A 22,300-nucleotide genomic window follows, 5' to 3' on the forward strand; every position below is an offset into this window, starting at 1 on the left:
ATGTTAGCTTGTGCATACACTAAACGCCGATGTCTATTGATGTCCATGTCATCGGTTAAATCATCAGTTATCAGTTATATAGTGACCCAGATATTTCACAGCAGTACAAACTCTAAGAACAACACCCGATAAGAAGAAATCTGGAAGTACCAACTTCTGATCCTCCTTGGTCCTTACAATCATAATATTACTCTTCAGTGCATTGTACTGAATGTCATACTCCTGACCATAGTTTGAGCAGGTCCTCAGTAGTTGTTGAAGACCAGCACTACAAGGACTGAAAATAACTAAATCATCGGCATACATAAGATGGTTAATTATAGTCCCACCAACAACACAGCCTGTCCCACATTGTTGCAACCAATTTGATAAATCATCCATGTATACATTAAACAGAAGAGGAGACAAGATACTACCCTGTCTAACCCCATTACTTATTTTAAAAGGGTCTGACACACAATTACCCCATCTTACATACATCAGCTGATGCGTGTACCAAAAGGATAAAATCCTGATAAGAGATCCAGGAACCCCTCTGTTATGTAGCTTGTGAAATAACTTGTCATGATTAACCCGATCAAAAGCCTTTGAGGCATCAATAAAACACATAAAAATTGTAGAATTATGTCTGTTATACAACAGACATATAGAATAAAGTATTCTGCTTGTGGGTTTCAAGACTGATCAAAGTAGCACAAAAAATGTCATTTTGGACTTGTTTAATTTTGAGGATGTACAGATGTTGTCCAAATGTGCCATTCGGAGTCTCCATTTGGTGTCTCCAAATGGAAAACTTGGACAACATCTGTTATACAAACTTCAAATGACTAACTCCTCAGTGCTTCACCCCCCACCCCTCTACTGAAGAAATACATCCAGTTTTGACATGTTCAGACAACATCAGAATCCCTTGTGCTACCACATTCAGGTAAACATTTTTTGTAGGAAGAGCTTGCTTTGTGAATACCTTTGTACCAGGAATTTGCCTTTTCCCTGAAGCTTTTCTTACTTTGTGCACTGTAGAACAGCAATGATGCTAACAATCTAATTAGAATATGAAAAGATCACTAATTCACTGGTTATCATTAACAACACGGTGAGAGCTTTCTGGGAATTTATACTAATTTGGGGGATAATGATAAATAATGATAAATTATTTACCATGATAAATCTGCTGTTCATCATTAATAACTGGTCATGGTTATTCAGAAACATGGTGAGAGCTTTCTGGGAATTTATACTAATTTGCATTTAGGGGTGGAGAAATATCACATGTTCATCCGCACCCAATTCAAGCCACAAATCAGAATTTATAAAGGCAATGTGCAATGACACTCCTATAGACAATTTTATGCATTTGATTTTTTTTTGTGCACAGCAAGTTTCAGAATTTCTCTCTACCACAAACTTTCAGAATGAAAGCTGCAAACTTTTATACACAAAGCCCCAGAGCTGCACAAACAGAACACATCTAAAATATGAAAACATTTAAAAATAATGCATCAGAATGAAGCAAACATGCCTTCTAGAAGACTGTTGAGTTGAGATTTATTTAATATTTTTTTGATTACAGGAATAAATCAGAGAGCAAGTATCAAGTTTAATGAAGTTCAAAGGAAATATATAAAGCCGCTAAATGGAGCAGAGATTCTGAATTTCTTATTATGATTGATCTATTTAAAATACAGGTAATGTACAACCTACATCAACCTCAGAGGAAAGATCCATTGTATCAGCTGGTAGCTCTAATGCCAATATCCACCTGCATTTTTTTTATCTTAGAAAAGATAAGTGCACACAAACAATAGGATACTATTTGAGTATAATTCATAATTAAAACACCATCAGATATGTAATCCAACACCATCCAAACACAATGCCAAAAATTAATTTATAACACCTATACTCTGAGAGTTCACCATAGACACCACCCACTCACATTTAAGAAAAAAAATAAATATAAAATGCATTAAAACAGACTCACTATATTCAGCAGATACATTTTGTTATCAGATACCATCACATAAACGTACCATCACATAATCGCTATACAATAATTAATCACATCCACATTCCCAAGACTCCAAAGTTGGTGCCTTTATCAGTTCACATTATGTGAATAATTTTGATTTATCAGGACTTATCTTTTTTAAAGCCTAACTTTAAATCTAGTGCAATAGCAAAATATTTAAATTAAGCAACTTTCAATTTCTGACCTTCTAACAAATTAGCAGGACAATTTTGTAGTTTGTGTCAATTTGTAAAAAAAAACACTGAAACAGTCTTAATGTTTAGAGTTTGGAATTTTCAATCATATAGAAACTTTCTGTAAGGTTGAGAAACCAGTTTTGTCATGTTAATATAATACGGTGTCATCAGCAGACATAGTTATGTTTTCATTAGGAGAAATGATTGATTATTGAAAAGTGGCCCTAGAATAAAGAACTGTGGCACCCCCATACAACATCCTTTAAAAAGAGATATGTTTTTTTTGTTACCATTATTCACTGCTGGCTGTCACTGAGGTATGATTTTACCCAATTTTGTGGTTATATTTAAAGAAAATTGCCCTAAAGTATTAATAATTAATTGTCTACAGCAGAGGTTCCCAAACTGTGGGGGCCACCCCCTAGTGGGGGCGCCGTGTCATTGCAGGGGGAGGCGCGGGATGGATGAATTAAAAACAAAACGATGAACGCTGTGTGTGTGTGTGTGTGCTGCGCGGGGGGTTCGGGGGGTGGGTGTGGAAGAGGATAACAGGGAGTCTCTAAGAGTGGCACCATATTTTACCCACAAGTCAGCATGTATAAAAAATGAACGTGGTATGAAAACTTGCATAAATATACACAAACATTTGACCTGCCGTGAATATGTCTGGCAGCCACGCAAACTTTTTCTGTGGACAATAACAACTGCAAAGCGTCAAAACTCACCTAAATACACTGAAATCTGAGTCCAGTCAATGTTTTATAAACCAAGAAGAATCAAACACGATGTTTTTTCATGATTCTAAAATTTTATATTTTAAACGCAAATGATGAAACTGAACCGCACTCATCCTCAGACAACAACATAACACACACATAAAATAAGGAAAATAAAAATAAAATGATATAGAAACCTTAGTTGAATGTAAATAATACATTTCCTCAGTTTTTATCTCAAAGATATAATTGTTCTGTGCGCCCAAATGCATGAAATGCATCTGCGGGATAATTTCATTCTGACTGAAAAAGAAAATGGGTTTGGATCAGAAGATTAACTCCAAACAGATCAGGATTTATTATTTTTAAAGTGATCAAAGTATGTAGACAATCACACATATATAAGTAGCTGCGCAAAGGTGAGCCGCATGATAGTGGAGTGCTTTGGCTATGGTTCTGATGGAGAACATCATCAATAGAAGGATTCAGAAAGAGCGTTTCCAGAGACCATATTGATCTGGTGGTAAATGTTGATGATGGTTTATTATACATCCATGGTAGATTGCCCAGACTGATCATCTTCTGAGCAAAACTTGAAGAAGGAGCCATGCGTTACCAGTGCCGGTGTAACTGCAGTCATACTTCAGTCGAGCCATGCCCACTTTGTGAATGCGCCTTTATGGACAGAAAGCATCTTTATTCTGTAAATGTACAACTTATGCATGATTTCTCTATTTAGAATAAACGTCCACATTCCCCACTCGAAAGACTCGAGCACAAATAAGGAAGTGTGGGAAGTTAACCAAATCTCTGTCAAAAAAAGATAATCCAGATTTGAATCCATAAGTTGGTGTTCCAGTTCAGTTTTGAAGTAATGGTGTGTATATTTACATGTCTTCCAAATATTACTTTTGGCTTTATGTTTGGGTTCCAGAACACAAATACATGATGAATTTCATCTTCTTTGATTCAAAGAGACAAACAATATCAGATTCTAAATGACAGATGTGAGAAAAGAAACAGCATGAAAATCCTTAAGGCCAGAGGTCATCATCATGATCCAGTCAGAGTCTCTTTAGACTCAGACTGTTGCATCTTCAACTTCTGAGATAAGCAGAACAGAAAGGCTTCTCTCCTTTACAAAGATCACCACTTCCACCTGTGGAAGAAGGAGGGAGAGAGCAGATCAGTGCATGTTTCCAGCCTCTCTCACTAAATGTAATGATGGTTTGTGAAATAATGGATTCCAGGCAGTCAGACTGATTTCAGAGCTGTGACCAAGATGAAGGTAATCAGTTGTTTTATGTTGAACAAGCAGATCTGAGATCAGATCTAATACTGTCACAGTTTAATGAATGAGGACCACTGATGCTAGACATGTTGGACTCCAGCTGGACTCGCTGAAGGCTGCTTCACAAAAGTAGGATTCAGAAATCAGGACCAGAGGTAAATCTCAGCTCCATCAGGTCATCCTGGTTTCATCCTTCAGCCCAACCAGCTCAGCAGCAGGAGCTGAGTCCATCCAGGCTTCAGTGATTCAGGTTAATGAGCGTCAGATTTCTGCAGCAGACCAATGAGATTGGTCACAGATTCACTGATGCTACGCTGGATAACCTGGGGATGCCGTTCCTCACACCAAGCAAACAACATCTTTAACTGAGGATTATGAGGAAGTAAAGCTCATCATAATAAAGAAAGAACACTTCTGCTACAATAGCAAACAATAGCAGATTGAATTAATGCATAATTAGTCCAAAATATACATTTCCAAACCATTCTGAATTAAAATAAAATCTGCCATTTGCTTAAATAAATAACTTTAACCTAATAAATAAAGTCAATATTATACTATGTGAATGAGGTTCATTCATGCTGCTCTTTTTTGTTCCATCTTATCAATATTTATACAGAACAAACATGAAAACAGGTCAAGATGAAATATAATATTTTCATTATCTGGATAAAATATTAACTACAATGTGCAAATAACTTAGAAGGTATTGTCTTTATATTGTCTTTAATTAGTTTTACTGAGGTTGCACAGTGGCACAGCTCTACCATTTGTTGGTAGAGCTGTTGCCTTGCAGCAAGAAGGTTCTGGGTTCGATTCCCGGCCCCGGTCTTTCTGCATGGAGTTTGCATGTTCTCCCTGTGCATGCGTGGGTTTTCTCCGGGTTCTCCGGTTTCCTCCCACAGTCCAAAAACATGACTGTCAGGTTAATTGGCCTCTCCAAATTGCCCCTAGGTGTGAGTGTGTGTGTGCATGGTTGTTTGTCCTGTGTGTCTCTGTGTTGCCCTGCGACAGACTGGCGACCTGTCCAGGGTGACCCCACCTCTCGCCTGGAACGATAGCTGGAGATAGGCACCAGCAACCCTCCCGACCCCACTGAGGGAAAAGGGTGTAAAGAAAATGGATGGATGGATGGATAGTTTTACTGATGGTAAAACCAATTAATTGTTTGAGTTGCGATGCTTTTGTTTTGAAGGGTGTTTTGTTTCTTGTTTACCTGTCAGCGCAAAAGCAGCTTAAAATAAATAAAAAGACAGAAAATAAATTGTAGCGGAGCTTGTACATGTATCTCATTATCAGACCCCGGGATAGAGACAAAATGCATGTTTATGATGTAAATAAGTAGCTACTTCTTTTAAATGTTGTGTAATTTAAACTGGGAATTTGTTCAGTTATATGCCAAAAGTAAAGTTAATTTACGTTATAAACGTCATTTTAAGTTAAGTTAAAATTACTCAGTAAAGTATATAAAGTATGCAACAACTAATATGGTTTGACTTGATTACAATACCTGTACTTCTTTAATTCCCTCAACACTGCAATGGTCTATTATAGGCCTTTCACACTAAACAGCTGTCTTCAGAAACACAATTGAACGGTAACAGTCTATATGGGTCATTTTAAAATTTATAATTTATTTTTATTTTGAACAAACACAAGTTAAAACAAGAAAAAATATTATGCCCACTGATATGCAATTCAGTCATTTTTGTTTGAAAAGGAGCAGGAAGATGATACAATATTTTCATACTCTACACTACTTTCATAGCCCTTTCATACTAACCAGCCATTACCAAAACATTTAAATCTCCCCACACCAGATAAACTCTTAATTTATTTGCACATTGAATGACACTTAAGCCTCACATTCTCACATTGCTATTGATGACATTTTTAATATCAATAGCATTTTTTGATCTTTGACATACCTATCCTATGCAACATATTTTCAAATAAGCTCCTTTTTAATCATTCTTTTAAGATGGTATTGTATTTTATAACATTATAATCTTAAATTAATAATAGTACATTGCTGAAAACTAAAAGGAATCAGTGGTATACTAATGCAGGGTGATAAAAACAGACCAAAACAGACAGATAAGTAAGTGGAAAAACAGACAAAACTCTAGTTTCTGATCAGCATGACCGCTGACTGAACAGATGAGACTTCAGGATTAACTAAACCTGACTGTCAGCTTGCTCTGGAGCAGGCTAGCTGCACAGAATATATCACCATGGTAACTTATGCGTTACCTCTATTGTGAAACAGAATTGAGGCTTAATTAAGTCAGGATATCTGGTAAATCCACTATCCTGGTTTTGTGAAACAGCCCTGTGGAGACATGAACAAGCTGCTAGTTCCTCTGATTGGCTGATTGCTGTCTCTGTGTCCAATCAGGAAGCCTGAACCATTCTCCTTCCACCGAGAAACTGCAGTTTTACTAAGAACACTGGATCTTTGCTTTGATGCTAACTGGGTTTAGTTCAATATGCTGACAGCAGCTTGACTCACTGCAAACATTTACTTACTTTAAAGTCTTTACAAAGCACTTCAGCTGCTGAACGTCTGACTCCTTCAGTTTGTTTCCACTCAGGTTCAATTCAGTCAAATGGGAGGGGTTGAACTTCAGAGCTGAAGCCAGATAATCACAGCTGATCTTTGACAAACTGCACGTTGTCAATCTGAATAAAGAATAAAAGATGTGAGCTGAAGCCAAAAGGATGCAGGTTAACCAGTCCAACAGAACCAGTTAGAGTCTCATTAAAATTAATGCCAACATGCTGCTGCTTCAATAAAGATTTGCTGACTTCAGCTCTTAAACTCTGTGAGCTCCACCAGCAGCTCCATCAATACAAACTCAACAAGTCAGGAGGAAATATCAACAAATGAAGATTAATGCAGAGAAAGTCAACTATTTGAATTATTCCACAGCCATAAAAACATAAAGTCATGGAGAATGCTTGATGTCAAACTGACTTTAGGAGCTGAACCAGAACCAGAACCTGGAACTAAAACTGGGTCATGTGTTGGAGGATTTTGGTCAATAAAATCATTCCAGGATCTGATCAAAGTGTTGAAGCATCAATCACTGATTATATATTTGTTCCTGTCAGAATCCAGGAGCTGAAATTCACTTTTTTAGAATGGGTTGAATGACCTTTGACCTGCTTCACATGAGGGTGATTTATACACACTGGGGGTCCGATTTCTGTCCTGTTCTAACTTTAGATTAGCGGGTCCAACTCAGTTACACATAGGGACTACATTAAATTAAATATTTATTAGAACAGAAACCATAGACTTGGTTTTTCAGCTGAACTTTATCTAATTATTCACAGAAATATCAACTGCAGGGTTTGTAGATATTTCCCACAGTAAAATTCAAGCACTTTTCAAGAATTTTCAAGGTAAATTTTCAAACACTAACTTTGTAGATTAAAATAATACAAATGAACTAAAGAAGAGAATTTTAATTTAGTATTATACATAATTAATTACTGTTATTAACAATGTCTTGTGCCAATATTCTGCATTCTACTGGTGGTAGATTTTGAATTTCACTCACAGACATGCCTACACACCTGACTGGTTCAAGAACAAAACACTATTTTAATTTAAAAAAAAAAAAAAAGAATCCCACAAGTGGTTTCCTACTTGTGGAAGTTTTGTTTTGTTTATTTTATTTTGTTGAAGATTACAGCCAACTTTGTTTAATTTATTTTATAACTAGCTTTCCTTAAGGTGCTCTATCCAGGTTTTAAGTTTAAATGAAAGGCAGCTGTAAAAATATTTATAAATAACTTTAGTTTGCCATCTACAATATTGTTTTCAATTTGTAGCAGTATTGCAGCAATATGCTATAAAAAAAAGAGTCCAATTGCCTGGGGCTAACCATGTGAATCAGGACAAAATATGTTTTGTTGGCTATTTTGTCCCTATACTGACATAAATCACAAAAAGCCATAAAATTATATTAATGCACATAACAATTGATAGTAAAGAACAACTTGCATAGATTCCACACATTCACAATCTTTAAATAACTCAAAATGCCCAAGTAGATCTGTTCACAGCTTTGTGGTAGCCGGTCACATTTATGTGCCAAACAGCAGCAATCTTCTCATCAGGATGAACAAAGAAAATCACAATACGTGAGTTAAGAGACTAATATTTTTATTGCTGGTTGCATCATATATTGATATGTTATTGTGGGGCAATTTCCAGATAGATGGTCCATGAGTATTTGTTAAGTGGTTCTCAGCCTGAAAAAGTTTGAGAAACACTGTCCTAGGGAGAAGTTGTGGGTATATTTGGAAAGTCGTGTGTGAGTAAGGGAGCCTACTCAGTTATCTGATTTCTATTAGGAAATCAGATAGCTGATTTCCTAATAGAAATCAGTTATCTGATTTCTATTAGGATGAATGAATCAAAAAGTAAATAGAAATAATTTGGGAAAATAATCGCGTATCCAAAATTAAGCGATGTTTGGTCTGAATTGACATTACACAGAAAGAAAAAAAATTATATATTTTGGTTATATGTATGAACATAGGTTTGAACTGTGAACAACACTTTCCAAATTTAGGCTTTTAATCACGCATTAGATTGCAATACATTTCAAAAGAGCAGTTTGAATATCAAACATTTTCAATTAGAGAAATCAAGCACATTCCAAAATTTGAAAACGCCTCATAGAAATTCAATTATTTTCAAGTATTTCAAACTTTGTATGATGCCTGGAACTGAAATAAACTCTTACCGAAGTGTCTTTACTTTGCAGTTGAGAGTCTGTAGAAAACCACATAACTCCTTTACTCCAGCATCTTCCAAGTCATTTCTACTCAGGTCTAGTTCAGTTACATTGGAGGGGTTGGACTTCAAAACTGAGGCCAGATAATCACAGCTGATCTTTGACAAACTGCAGCGCTGCAGGCTAAATAAAGAATAAAAGATGTGACCTGAAGCCAAAAGGATGCAGGTTAACTAGTCCAACAGTACCAGTTAGAGTCTCATTAAAATTAATGCCAACATGCTGGTGCTTCAATAAAGACTTGCTGACTTCAGCAAGTCTTTATTGAACTCTGTCAGCTCCACCAGCAGCTCCATCAATACAAACACAGCTTCTGCAGCAAATTATTCAAGTTTCACACAAAATGAACAAGTCAGGAGGAAATGTCAACAAATGGAGATTAATGCAGAGAAATTAAAGTATCAACCAGAAAAATATGAAGTCATGGAGAATATTTAATGTCAAACTGACTTTATGAGCTAAACCAGAACCAGAACCTCCTTGTACTTTGCCATGTTGTGTTAGACCCAGTACCAGCAAGCTCCTCAAGAACATTCCAGATTCTTGAGGAGCTTTTTCACTGGCAGGTCACATGCTAACCGGTTAACAGTGTCGCTGTCACATGCTAACAGCAACACTCGGTATTTAAGAACCTCGGCGTTCTGGTTCTGATGGACTAAAATAAGCCCAGATATTTAATATTTGTCTTATAGAAATTCATTGCTGGCCTAAACGTAATGATGAAGGCCCAGATTAGCTGATTAACTTGCTATATATATAAATATGTTGGATTTAGGTAATGCAGTCAAAAGATGTAAGCAAATAACCATGACTGAGCTGGTTTTTAAACCTAAGGAAAATAACATTCACAGCACAAGCTAATATGTATTTCTGGCGTTTCACTCTATCGACATTAAACTACAGCTCCATGAAAATAGTGACCACAGCTGTAAATTTTCTCTCTTCTAATATTGTCCATTCTTCAGAGCATCTACCTGCTAGCTACACTGCTATATCATTCTGTTGTAAAACTTATCAGGTATGTTCCACAGCTGCTCCTGATTAAACTCATATTGCTCCTCCCTTCTGAAGAGCTCTCTGATAGCAGATGGCCACGGTCCACAGCTAAGCTTTAATGTTTAGAGTTCTTAGTGACGTAAATCATGAGCTTATCAATGAATGCTATCAGCTATTAATCAAATCATTTTGGTGCTGTATCTCGAACGATCCTGCTAGCACTACTTCTGCAGTACGTTAAAAAATCTGAGATCCAGTGTGGCTGAACCAGTTGGGCTGATGGAAAAGAACCTTTAGAAAAGAGTTGAAGAATTTATCATTGATTATAGATTTGTTCCTGTTAGATTCCAGGGACTGGAATTCACTTTTTTATATTGTGTTGAATGGCCTTCATGAGGGCGATTTATACACACTATGGTAAATGCTGTCCTGTTTCTGATCTGAGATCATTGGGTTCAACTCAGGGACTAAATTAAACTTTAGCTCCAAGTCCAGGAATAAACTCAGGAAAATCTTTATTGTAACAGAAAAATATTAACTGTATTTTTCAGCTGAATTATGTCTAATTCACAGAAATAACGACTGAATTAAATGCTTACCCTAGTGTCTTTATTTTGCAGTCAGGAGTCTGTAGAAAACCACAGAGCTCCTGGACTCCAGCATCTTCCAGGTTATTGTTGCTCATAAACAGTTCAGTCATATGGGAGGGATTGGACTTCAAAGCTGAGATCAGATAATCACAGCTGATCTTTGACAAACTGCAACACTCCAGTCTGAATAAAGAATAAAAGATGTGAACTGAAGCCAACAGGATGCAACAGGATGAGTCTAACAGAACCAATTGAAGAGTCTCATTAATATTAGAAAATTGTTGAAGCATCAATTATTGATTATATATTTGTTCCTGTCAGATTCCAGGAGCTGGAATTCACTTTTCTGGACTGGGTTGAATGATCTTTGACCTGCTTCACATGAGGAGGATTTATACACACTGGGGGTCCTGTTCTGACCTCAGATTAACGGGTCCAACTCACTTACACACGGGACTACATTAAATTCTGGATCAAAGTCCAGGAAAAAACTCAGGAGAATATTTATTAGAACAGAAAATATAAACTTTGTTTTTCAGGTGAATTATATCTAATTATTTACAAAAATATTAATTCAATTATATCAGTTATCCTGTAGAAAATGTACAAAAACGGTTGTAATGAACGTTTTAGTGATTTAAGTTATTTAAAAAACAGATGAATGCTTGTGCTTCTATAAAAAACAAAGAAACTTTAACTGCATCAAACCAGAAAAGAAGAAACATGACTTTACCATAAAGATCCTCAGAGTGGATCAATAAAATATCAGCCATATGTCTGCAATATAATGTCAGCACAACTTTTACATCACAAATAACAGCTCTATAATGGAAAATGGATTCTTACTTTAATTGCTGTAATTTGCAGTTCGGAGCCTGTAGAAAACCACAGAGCTCCTTCACTCCAGAATCTTTCAGGTCGTTGTTGCTCAGGTCCAGTTCAGTCAGATGTTGGTTGGACTTCAGAGCTGAGGCCAGAGAAGAACAGCTGATCTCTGACAACCTGCAGTAGATCAATCTGAATAAAGAATAAAATATGTCACCTTAAGCAAACAGGATGAATGAAATGTGAATAAATAATAAAAGTGTACAAAATTAATAAAATGATCTGATGGGAAGGTGGAATAAACTTGTGTTCAATGTGTGCTAAAAGGAGTTAGACTATCAGCAAAACTATTCAAGCCTAAAATAGCATCTCAATGCTAATAATTCCGCAGCCGCACAGATGTTCCCAACACACAGACATTGGGAACGTCTGTGCGTTGAGAACGAATGCCTATGCATTGGGATTTTGGGAATGCACAGACATTTCCAACGCTAAAATCAGTGTCCACAGTCCACATTTGTATAGAAGTTGCATAAATGATACGGTGTTCATATAACACTAGAAAGCTGAATGGCTAGAATTGCACTTTGCTTCAATCCAGGGCTGTGCAGAGACCTTTGGAGGGGTGGGGACTCAAAGTTAAAAAGGAGCATGTTGAACAAGATATTAAAACACTGTAAAACATCATAGCAACTACTCATATTAATCAAGAATCTAATATTTAATCGGGTCATACTGTATCACTGTCATCATGTGGGGACATCGCAAAATAAATTCAGTCTGTTTCCCTGACAGATTTAATGTTGCTGTTTCTGCTGCTGACAGAGCTGGAGGGCTGTGTTGATCTGAGAATATAGCTGTTAAAGAGATCATAGAAGAGAAGGTCACTGGTTATGAAGTTATGAACTAGAGTAATTTGCTGCTATTTTACTAAATAAACTCTAATAATATTTGACTGTTTGGCCTCCATAGCAACTTGGCTGCAGTCTGCTCTAAAGCTCAAAAACATCAATGTAATTTTTCAATAGCACCTCAGAGAGATCTAGAATTGAAATGCTGAGAGAAATCAAGGCAAAGAAAACACAGTAACTGCTGTAGGAGCCATTCAGCGGCCCTTCCAGACATTCAGTGGGCCTACTTAGGGTTGGATTCTAACACAGACCATATATCTAAAACTTTAGCAGTCATTTATTGAGAATGACAGTGCTATTAAATTTTACTTAATGCATTCAACAGAGATAAAATAAATTATGCATTTTGGATTTAATGAGGTTTACTTTGTAAAGTGCAAAGAATCATCTTAATAGTTTGTTGTGTTACCATGGCTACAATATGGTGCTATTTTTTACAATTTAATATCTATTTGGAATGATCTGTGTTTCTGTCTAGTTATTGTAAGGTTTTTCTGTGTTCAGTTTCTGTCCTGTCAGTCTCTGCTTCCCCTGTTGATGGTTCCCAGGTGTGTCTCGTTCCCTTGATTACCCTCCCAATGTATTTAAACCCACCTGTTGTCTTTGTCTCTTGTCAGGTCCTCGTTGTAAGTAGCTTGTCGTCAGTAGTTCTCAGTTGAACTGTATAGTCCTGAGACTACTTTGCTCCATGTTCAGCCTTTGTTTCAGTTGCTACCGGTATTTAGCTGTGTGCTTTTGTCTCTGCTGTGTGTTTTGAGCCACTTTCATTAAATTCATCATCATTTTCATCACTACCTGGGTCTCTGCGTTCATTCTCACCACCGCAAATCGCCACCTCATGACAGCTTGTTTTCCAAATAGATAAAGCAAACGGGTAAAACCCCTTTGTGATTCAGATCTCTATTTCAAGAGGGATCTGGGAAGAAATCTACAACACACAACCAGGTTATACAAAAGTAAAATAGGTTAGGTTTCCGGTTGTGCTATGGAGAGCAATATCTTCATAAGTCACTGTCACTATCATCTCAGTATTAGATATAAAATACTTCAATGTGGAGACTTCTTTGTTTTGAGTTCATTTGTGGTTGTAAGCTATTGATTGAGATTACATTGTGTGTATTGTACATTAACAATCAAAATCAGCCAATCACAAGGTGAAGACAACAGGCCTGTCTTTATTTTTCGCTCTCATTGATAGGATTATTTGACTGCTGGTTCAGTTCTTCTGTGGGCAGCACTTTGGTGCTGTGGCTGTTTAAAGAGCTTGTCATGAGTGTGGTTTGTGGTGGTGAGAACGAACACAGAGACCCAGGTTGTGATGAAGATGATGATGAAAGAGGCTCAAAGCAATCCAGATCAGGCAGCACAGCATAGACAATAGCACACAGCTAAATACCGGTAGCAACTGACAAAAGACTGAACATGGAGCAAGGTAGCCTCAGGACTATCCAGTTCAACTGAGAACTACTGACTACGGACAAACGATGACAAATGACATACAACGAGGATCCGACGATGGACAGAGACAACAGATGGGGTTAAATACACAGGGAAGGTAATCAGGGAACTGGACACAGCTGGGAACAAACAGGGAAGACAGAGACTCACAGGGGAACTGAACTAAATAAATACACAGAAAAACCTCAAAATAAATACACAGAAAATACAGATCATAACAGTGCTCTAGAAATAAATCTGCTCTCCATCCAGCTCCTGTCAATATGACAACTTGTTTCTACATCTGTCACAAACTCCAAGGAAAGGAAAAGGGGGGGAAAGAATACTTTTGCTTACTTCGCATTTCTTCACAAAGACAGCTTTTAAAATATTTCCTATATTATTTTTAAGTTGAAATAACTGCTGTATAAATATGTAATTGTTTCTGTGTTGGACTAAGCCTTGACATTTTATGAGATTAGCCCAGATTCATTTTCATTGTCAGTAATTCCTGCTGTCTCTACATCTTTTCAACTCTTCAGGGTTAATTGTGTGATTTTATCAATGATGTTTGATTTGATCATATATGTTCAGAAGGTAGATGTGGATAAAAGTCCATATTTACTTAATATATAATTTATTTAAAATTAAGCCTCAGTTTTTCTTGGACATGACATTTTCTGATCATTTGTATATGTGCATTTTGAGAGGTATTTAATGACCCTAATATCAGAGTTTTAACAGTGTTTTAACACTCTTTACAGGCGTATTTGATGTCTGTGAAATGAACACTTTCATTGGTGGAATGTTATGGTAAACGCAGGAAATGCTTGTGCATCTATAAAAACAAAGAAACTAATTTGACCAAATCAGAGAAGAAGACACATATTTCTACCATAAGGATCCTCAGTGTGGATCAGTAAAATATCAGAAAAATGTCTGCAGTTCATTGTAAATTTGTCAGCACAACTTTACATCACAAATATTGTGATATAAATAGATATAAACTAGATATATAAATTAGATATAAACTACAACATGGTTTCTTACTTTAACTGTTGTATTTTGCAGTCAGGAGATTGTAGAAAACCACAGAGTTCCTTCACTCCAGCATCTTCCAGGTTGATTTTACAGAGGTTCAGTTCTGTCAGAGAGGGATTAGACTTCAGAGCTGAGGCCATAGAAGCGCAGCTGATCTCTGACAAACGGCAGCTCACCAATCTGAATAAAAAAAAAGAAAGATGTCAGCTGAAGCCAACAGGACGCAGGTTAAAACTGAAATATGAACAAATAAATAAAAATGTAGAGTTAATATCCCACTGAATGTAAATGTCACAGAAACATGATGAACTGGTGCCTAACAGTAAAACTGGTTTAAAGAGTTAAAACCAGTAGCACTAAAACATGTTGTGACATGTTAAAATATTTCAGTCTGGGCTTCAACGGCTCTGGGTGTCAGAACTTGAAAGAGACACAACTTATGATAACAATGACAAGGACCCGACAGGGAGCAGGTAATGCAGTGGGGTTAAATACACACAAGGGAATAATCTGGAAACCAAGAGGCAGCTGGAGACAATCAAGGGAAAGATGAGACAACACAGGAACTAAATAAACCAGAAAACAACACGGAGCCTAAATCCTTAAGAACCAAACTGCTACATTAGAGCATGAGGAAGGGAAGCTAGGGGTGCCAAAGGCAGGGTGGCAGGAGAATGGAGGGTTGCGAAATCAAAGGAGCTGAATAGGTAATGTCTGCTCTTCCAGCAGCTCTAAAGATTTACTCCTTGCTCAATCTACCGGTACAATTTAAAAAATATTGGATAAAAGTGCAATATTTCTTTCTAGTCAACTCAGAAAGTGAAACAATCAATTTATATTGTGTGCACAATTATTAGGCAGGTTTTAGTTTTGATTATATCATTACTTTTATGCATATTCTCCAACTCCAAGATGTATAAATTTGAATGTTTATTGAATATAAACATATCAGCTGATGTGTCTTTGAGAGGGTAGGTCCTAAGAATATCAACATCCTACATCAAGGTGAGCAGAATTATTAGGCAGCTTCTTTTTCTCAAGCAAAATGGGCCAAAAAAAAAAAAAAAATGAGAGAGAGCCTAAACACGATTCTCTGATTAGAAAGCCTGATGACATTCAGATATGAAAGGGAGGGGTGTAAAAAAAAAAAAAAAAAATAAGTGACTCTGTAAAGTCCAAAGTTGTAAAGAGTCTTTCAGAGGGATGCAACACTTTTGAAGTTGCTACGATATTGGGGTGTGATCACAAATCTATCAAACGTTTTGCTGCAAATAGTCAACAGGGTTTGAGAAGAATCAAATGTGATGCTACCAGGAACCCATTACAGTGCCATTCCAGAACTACAACCTATCTGGAGCGCCCAGAAGTTCCAGATGTTTACAGCTCAGAGACATAGCCAAGGTAAATAAGGCTGAAAAACCGAACACCATTGAAGAAAACACATAAGCTGAAACATCAAGACTGGGCCAAGATAGACCTGAAGACAGATTTTTCAAAGATTTTGTGAACTGATGAGATGAGAACAACTCTTGACAGACCAGATGGATGGATGTGTCCGTGGCTGCATCAGTAATGGGCACAGAGCTCCACTTCACATTTGACGCCAGCAAGGTGTAGGTGAAATACTGCTGTGGGCTGGTATTATTAAAGATGAGCTAGTTTAATGTTTTGGGTTGAAGATGGACTAAAAATCAACTCCCAAACCTGCTGCCAATTTTTAGAAGACACTTTTTTCAAGCAGTGGTACAGGAAAAAGTCTGCATCTTTTGAGAATACCACGATTTTTATGCAGAATAATACTGGGTCGCATACATCAAAGTACTCCACTATGTGGCTACCCAGTAAAGGTCTTAAAGATGAAAGAATAATAAAGTGGCCCCCTTCCTCACCAGGCCTGAATCCCATTTAGAACTTGTGTGCCCCTCTGAAACAGGAGATTTACAGTGAAGGAAAACAGCTCACATCTCTGAACAATGTCTGAGAGGCTGTGGATGCTGCAGCATAAAAAGTTGATTGTCAACAGATCAAGAAACTGACAGACTCCATGAATGGAAGGCTTATAACTGTTATGATCAGAAGGGTGACTATATTGGTCACTGATTTATTTTTAAAATGTCGGAAATGTTTGTCATTTTTGAGTTCTATTTTTATTTTTCTCACTTTAAAAGATGACAATAAACAAGTGAGACAGGAAAATGTTCAGTTTTAATTCAGTTGCATAATAATTGTGCACACTAAAGTTGCTCAATAATCGTGCACACACATATATTGTCCTGAGAAAGCCAAAATGTCACTTTTGCTTTCTTAAATATTCAGGATGAAAGGTTAATATTTTGGATTGACTGAGAGCGCTGTACTTGTTCAACATTAAAATGAATCCTCAAAAATACAATTTGCATAATAATTGTGCGCATATTACATAGTCATGACACACTGAGTAAACATATTGCTTAAAGTTTGTATTCTTTGCTATTTTCTGATTATTGCAGGCATTGGCAATGAACAGAAAACTAACCCATCCTGAAATTTATGATAATGGTCGATATTGTTTTGCTTATGTTTGTACTTTTGAAGTTTAAAAAAAAATGTGTCATTTTTCATCTTTTTTAGATGTGTAAATGTAGGGTAGACTATGCCGCAATGCTATGACTGTAGTCTCGTTATGGCCCACCCAGTCTGTAATGTGAAGTTAAAGAGACGGTATGTACAACAAATCCAAATTGTTCATGTGTAAATAATATTCAACTACCATAACAGCAAAAACATTTTGATGCTAGAAAAACAAAACAATTTTAACCTTACTCAAGCTGCTATAAGCAGTATCATCTGATGTCTCATGTCTGGTGAAGAGACCAGAAATAAAGGAATACAGATCAGACATTTTTGCATTACTGTACTTTCTCTGAGGGTTTTATTTTGTATCTCTCAACTTTTCATCACCAACTTTATGTTTTGTAGTTTTGTTTTGCTGCTCCATGTTCACCCCTACTATGAAATTAATGTTGCTCATTGTCAGTGATTGACAGGTAATGTTTCACAGAGAAATGAGATGATGACAAAGCTGGCCCAAAGCCAACTCAGCAGCTACTTCGAACCCTCAGTCCTCCAGGGGAATTTATAAGTGATTGAATTTTAACACAGACCTTACATATAACACTTTAGCATTTTTTGATAATGTCAGTGCTATTAAATTTGATTTAACAGTTTCAAGATTAAATTGTAAATTTGGGATTTAATTAGGGATTTTACTTTGTAAAAGCATCAGATGCTAGGGTAACAACAATCAAACTATGAAGATGATTGTTTGTACTATGAGTAATCTTTGTGTTTGAGCTCTGTTCACAAATAGATCTCAGCAATAAATAGCCAATTGTCAGTGGTTGATTTTTTGCTCAGCCAATTAAATTGGGCCCTCTCACCTAGATTTCACCAAGTCAATTTGTAAATGCTGTTAGTGGTGGTGACTTTCTTAGTACCAGGAGGAAGCTCTGTTTCTGTTTAAGGCCCTGTATCACCTTGAGCCAGCCTTGCATGATGAGAAGGAGGCACTGTGCTGCACATGTTTTCTGGATGCCATTGACAAACAGGGAGATTTAATTCATTTGTCAGAGAAAAGCCTTTCTTTTAGTTTATTTAGTAATAAGTGCAACAGAGGCTATTTGTCTTGGTTGTCCGGGCTTTATGGGATTAGTTTTTTCTGATTGCTTCACTTTGTCAGCTGGACAGTCCTGTTTTGCTTGTCAATGTGTTTACATGTCCACGCTGCAGCATCCACTGAAATCTGCCGGACTGGAGCAGTGGAAGCTGGATAGAAAAGACATTTGATATGGTGCACTTTGAGGCATGTGGCACCATAAAACAAGAGGGTGCTGCAGCTGCATGCTTATGACAAGCACTTGCTTGCTGCATGGCTAGGTCACCAGCCACTGGCCTAGCCACTAACAGAGCAGCCCATTAGGGAATTCCCTGGTAGCCTTATATGTCAGTCTGTTCCTGTGAAGAACCTGTTGAGGGGAATTAAAATCATACCATCTATGTAACTGGCTGTAATATTTACGCTGGCCTGTAAAGAACAGGAACACCATGGCCTTTGAAGCAGCTTTTGGTACCAATATACCAAAAGCTGTGGGTGACAAGTCCTGATGGAAAATCAAATCAACATCTCCAATTAGCTGGAAAGCAGAGTGAAGTATGAAGTGCTCTAGAATTTCCAGGTAGATGGCTGCATTGACTGCGGACTTTAGAAAACCCAGTGGACCAGAACTAGTAGATGACATGACACCCCAAACCATAACTGACTGTGGAAACTTCACTCAGGTTATGAGGAAAGATTCGAAACTCTTGTGTCTCAGTTGAAGGTCAACTCCAAAAACAAGGTTTTGGGGTTCAGGTCTTGTATTTTGTAGTCGGGAACAGTTCTTATCTGCTCAGCTTTGAGTTTTATTGCAGAAGTAATAATTTCAACATTAATTGAGATTCTTCCTTTCCTACACTCTAAAAAGAAAATAGTTGAACCAATTTAACAAGCAATTCAATTAAGTTTATCCAAATTAATTTATTAAGTTTAACCAATTAAATATATTATAATCATCCAACTCAATTTGTTAATTTTTTAAAACAAATTTATTAAGTATGGTTAAGATAACAGATTTAAGTCAGTCTTACTCAAATCATTTAGTTTACTTCAAAAAATGGTAAATGGGCTGAAGTTATATTGCGCTTTTTCAGTCATTATGACCACTCAAAGCACTTTACACTAGAGTAGCGGTTCTCAACGTGTGCGGTACTGACCCCCGGGGGTGCATTCAGAGGACGGCAGGGGGCGCTGGCGGAAATTTTTACAAAAGGGGGGCTGGGGTTCCTTTGGGGGGCGTTTGGTCGAAGGTAAACTTTACACCTTACAATCACAATACCAGTTTAGACTTTGAGCAACTTGCTAAAACTGCATTGTGTAACATTAAAACATGCCTGGCTGCAACTGTATCGATGGCAGCTCTTCTTCTTCTTCTTCATGTCATTTAATTAGCTCTACTTCCTTAAGAAAATTAAAAGGCATAACTGCGGTTCTAGTTATGCGAGAATTAATAATAAATAATAAAGACTTTGGTATTCTGATTTAGTAATGTATTTATATTAGTTGTGCTACCACCCCCACGCCACTAGAGACAGTAGTAGGCCCGAAAAGATGCGAAAAAGGAGCAGATTTAGAAGTACACAGAAAGCAACGGAAATTGTTAAAAACTGTGAGCTGTGCTGAAGTAAATAAAAGAGAGAAGTTCAAATACATGCTGAGAGAGGAACTCCTTCCTAAAGATAAAGCTATATCACAGATTTAAAAAGAAAATTAAAACGGAAGACCGCAGATAATATAGGAAATAGCGCCCCCTTCACTTCCGGAGTGCAATGGTCCCATTTCCAAATTAGGTAAGAGACTGACAGTGGTCCGTCCCCACCCCTTTCTGTTTGCTGCAGCGAGGTCCTTCTCGCTTTTGGAGCAGCTCCGTTCTCCTGCTACTATAGTAGCTTCACCGCATCAGTTCAGCGTTACACTGGCTGATGAAGTTGCTGTGATTCACTTTGTCTGGTGTGTGATTTTCAAATATTTTATGTTTTAGTGAGGGTTTTTGTACATATGTTTTGTCAGTGTTGTGATTATGTCAAAGTAGCAACTTAAATTAAAAATGTTTTATTGTCCGTCTGGATGCTGCCCGCTCTTATAAACATGTAATTACTAAAATCACGATACCCTCATCCTGTATCCTTCTGAAAAATGAACCCATTTAAATAAAGAAATCCCTCCATGGGTGATACCACGATAGAGAGCGTTCATTTTACTAGGGGGGTTTAAAAAAAGAGCAAAAAAAGCAAAAAAAAAAAAAAAAAAACGACGCGCACATTGCTCAAAACTCTGAAACAGAAGAAGCGGGACATAAAACGGAGCGACGAACTAGATGTGAATTATGGCATAAAAACAGAGAATCCGACGCTGAACAGAGAAAAATCAACTAAGTAATAATCTAAGTAAATGTAACATTTTAAAGGAAAAATATGTTGATTCAAAATTTCACAATGTCTACAAATCCCAAAGGTTGGGACAAATAGCAATAAGTGGCTGGAAAAAGGAAATTGAACATATAACAAACCACTGGAAGACCAATTAACACTAATTAGGACAATTGACAACATGATTGGGTATAAAAAGAGCTTCTTAGAGTGTCAGTGTCTCTCTGAAGCCAAGATGGTAAGAGGATCACCAATTCCACCATTGTTGTGCAGAAAGATGGAGCAGCAATACCAGAATGGTGTTATCCAGCGTAAAATAGCAAAGACTTTTAAGTTATCATCATCAACCATGAGTAACATCATCAAAAGATTCAGAGAATTTGGCACAATCGCTGTGCGTAAGGGTCAAGGCCGTAAAACTCTACTGGATGCTCGCGATCTCCGAGCCCTTAAACGTCACTGCACCTCAAACAGGAATGTCACTGTCAAGGAAATAACAGCATGGGCTCAGAAATACTTCCCGAAAGCATCATCAGTGAACACAATCCACCGTGCCATCCGCTGCTGCCAGCTGAAACTCTACAGTGCAAAGAGGAAGCCATTTCTAAGCTCCACAAGCTCAGCCGTTTGCACTGGGCCAGGAGTCATTTAAAATGGAGCAAGGCAAAATGGACGACTGTTCTGTGATCAGATGAGTCACAATTTGAAGTTCTTTAGGGAACACTGGGACGCCATGTCATCCGGACCAGAGAGGACAAGGATAACCCAAGTTGTTATCAACGCTCCGTTCAGAAGCTGCATCACTGATGGTATGGGGTTGCATGAGAGCTGGTGGCCTGGGCAGCTTGCATGTCTGGAAAGGCACCATTAATGCAGAGAGCTATGTTCAGGTTCTAGAACAACATATGCTCCCATCTAGACGTCGTCTCTTTCAGGGAAAACCCTGCATTTTTCAACAAGATAATGCCAGACCACATTCTGCAGCAATCACAACATCAAGGCTACGTAGGAAAAGGATCCGGGTACTGAAATGTCCAGCCTGCAGTCCAGATCTTCACCTATACGGAACATTTGGTGCATCATAAAGAGGAAGATGTGACAAAGAAGGCCCAAGACGATTGAACAGTTAGAGGCCTGTATTAGACATGAATGGGAGAGCATTCCTATGTCTAAACTTGAGAAACTGGTCTCCTCTGTCCCCAGATGTCTGTTGAGTGTTGTAAGAAAGGGAGATGCCACACAGTGGTAAAAATGGGATTTGTTGACATCATGAAATTTTGAAACAACATATTTTTCCCTTAAAATGATACGTTCTCTCAGTTTAAACTTTTGATCTGTGATTTGTGTTCTACTGTGAATAAAATATCAGATGTTGGTGTAACACTCGCTATGTGTTTACAGTTAATAAATTTGTAATAAGACCAGAGCTAGGTTCGGCTACTGGAGTAGTGAGAAGTGTAGTTTGAATTAA

The 22,300-nt window shown here is 37.3% G+C and overlaps 1 protein-coding gene across 2 annotated transcripts in view; it reads right to left on the reverse strand.

The window, feature by feature from the left end:
- Nucleotides 1–2,705: 2,705 nt before the first annotated feature.
- Nucleotides 2,706–22,300, reverse strand: part of LOC103143096 (NACHT, LRR and PYD domains-containing protein 3-like) — a 49,398-nt gene continuing 29,803 nt past the window's right edge. Inside the window, exons 7-12 of one of the 2 annotated variants that reach the window (XM_016675124.1) lie at nt 14,836–15,006; nt 11,459–11,629; nt 10,622–10,795; nt 8,976–9,149; nt 6,745–6,897; nt 2,706–4,083 (exon numbers count right to left, since the gene is read on the reverse strand). In XM_016675124.1, coding sequence (XP_016530610.1) covers nt 4,071–4,083; nt 6,745–6,897; nt 8,976–9,149; nt 10,622–10,795; nt 11,459–11,629; nt 14,836–15,006 — 856 coding nt within the window. In that variant the 3' untranslated portion in view covers nt 2,706–4,070. The remainder of the gene's footprint in view (nt 4,084–6,744; nt 6,898–8,975; nt 9,150–10,621; nt 10,796–11,458; nt 11,630–14,835; nt 15,007–22,300) is intronic. The other variant, XM_016675125.1, reaches the window with a different exon arrangement.

This window comes from Poecilia formosa, unplaced genomic scaffold (genome assembly GCF_000485575.1).
Source record: "Poecilia formosa unplaced genomic scaffold, Poecilia_formosa-5.1.2 Scaffold4, whole genome shotgun sequence".
Classification (NCBI taxonomy): Eukaryota; Metazoa; Chordata; class Actinopteri; order Cyprinodontiformes; family Poeciliidae; genus Poecilia; species Poecilia formosa.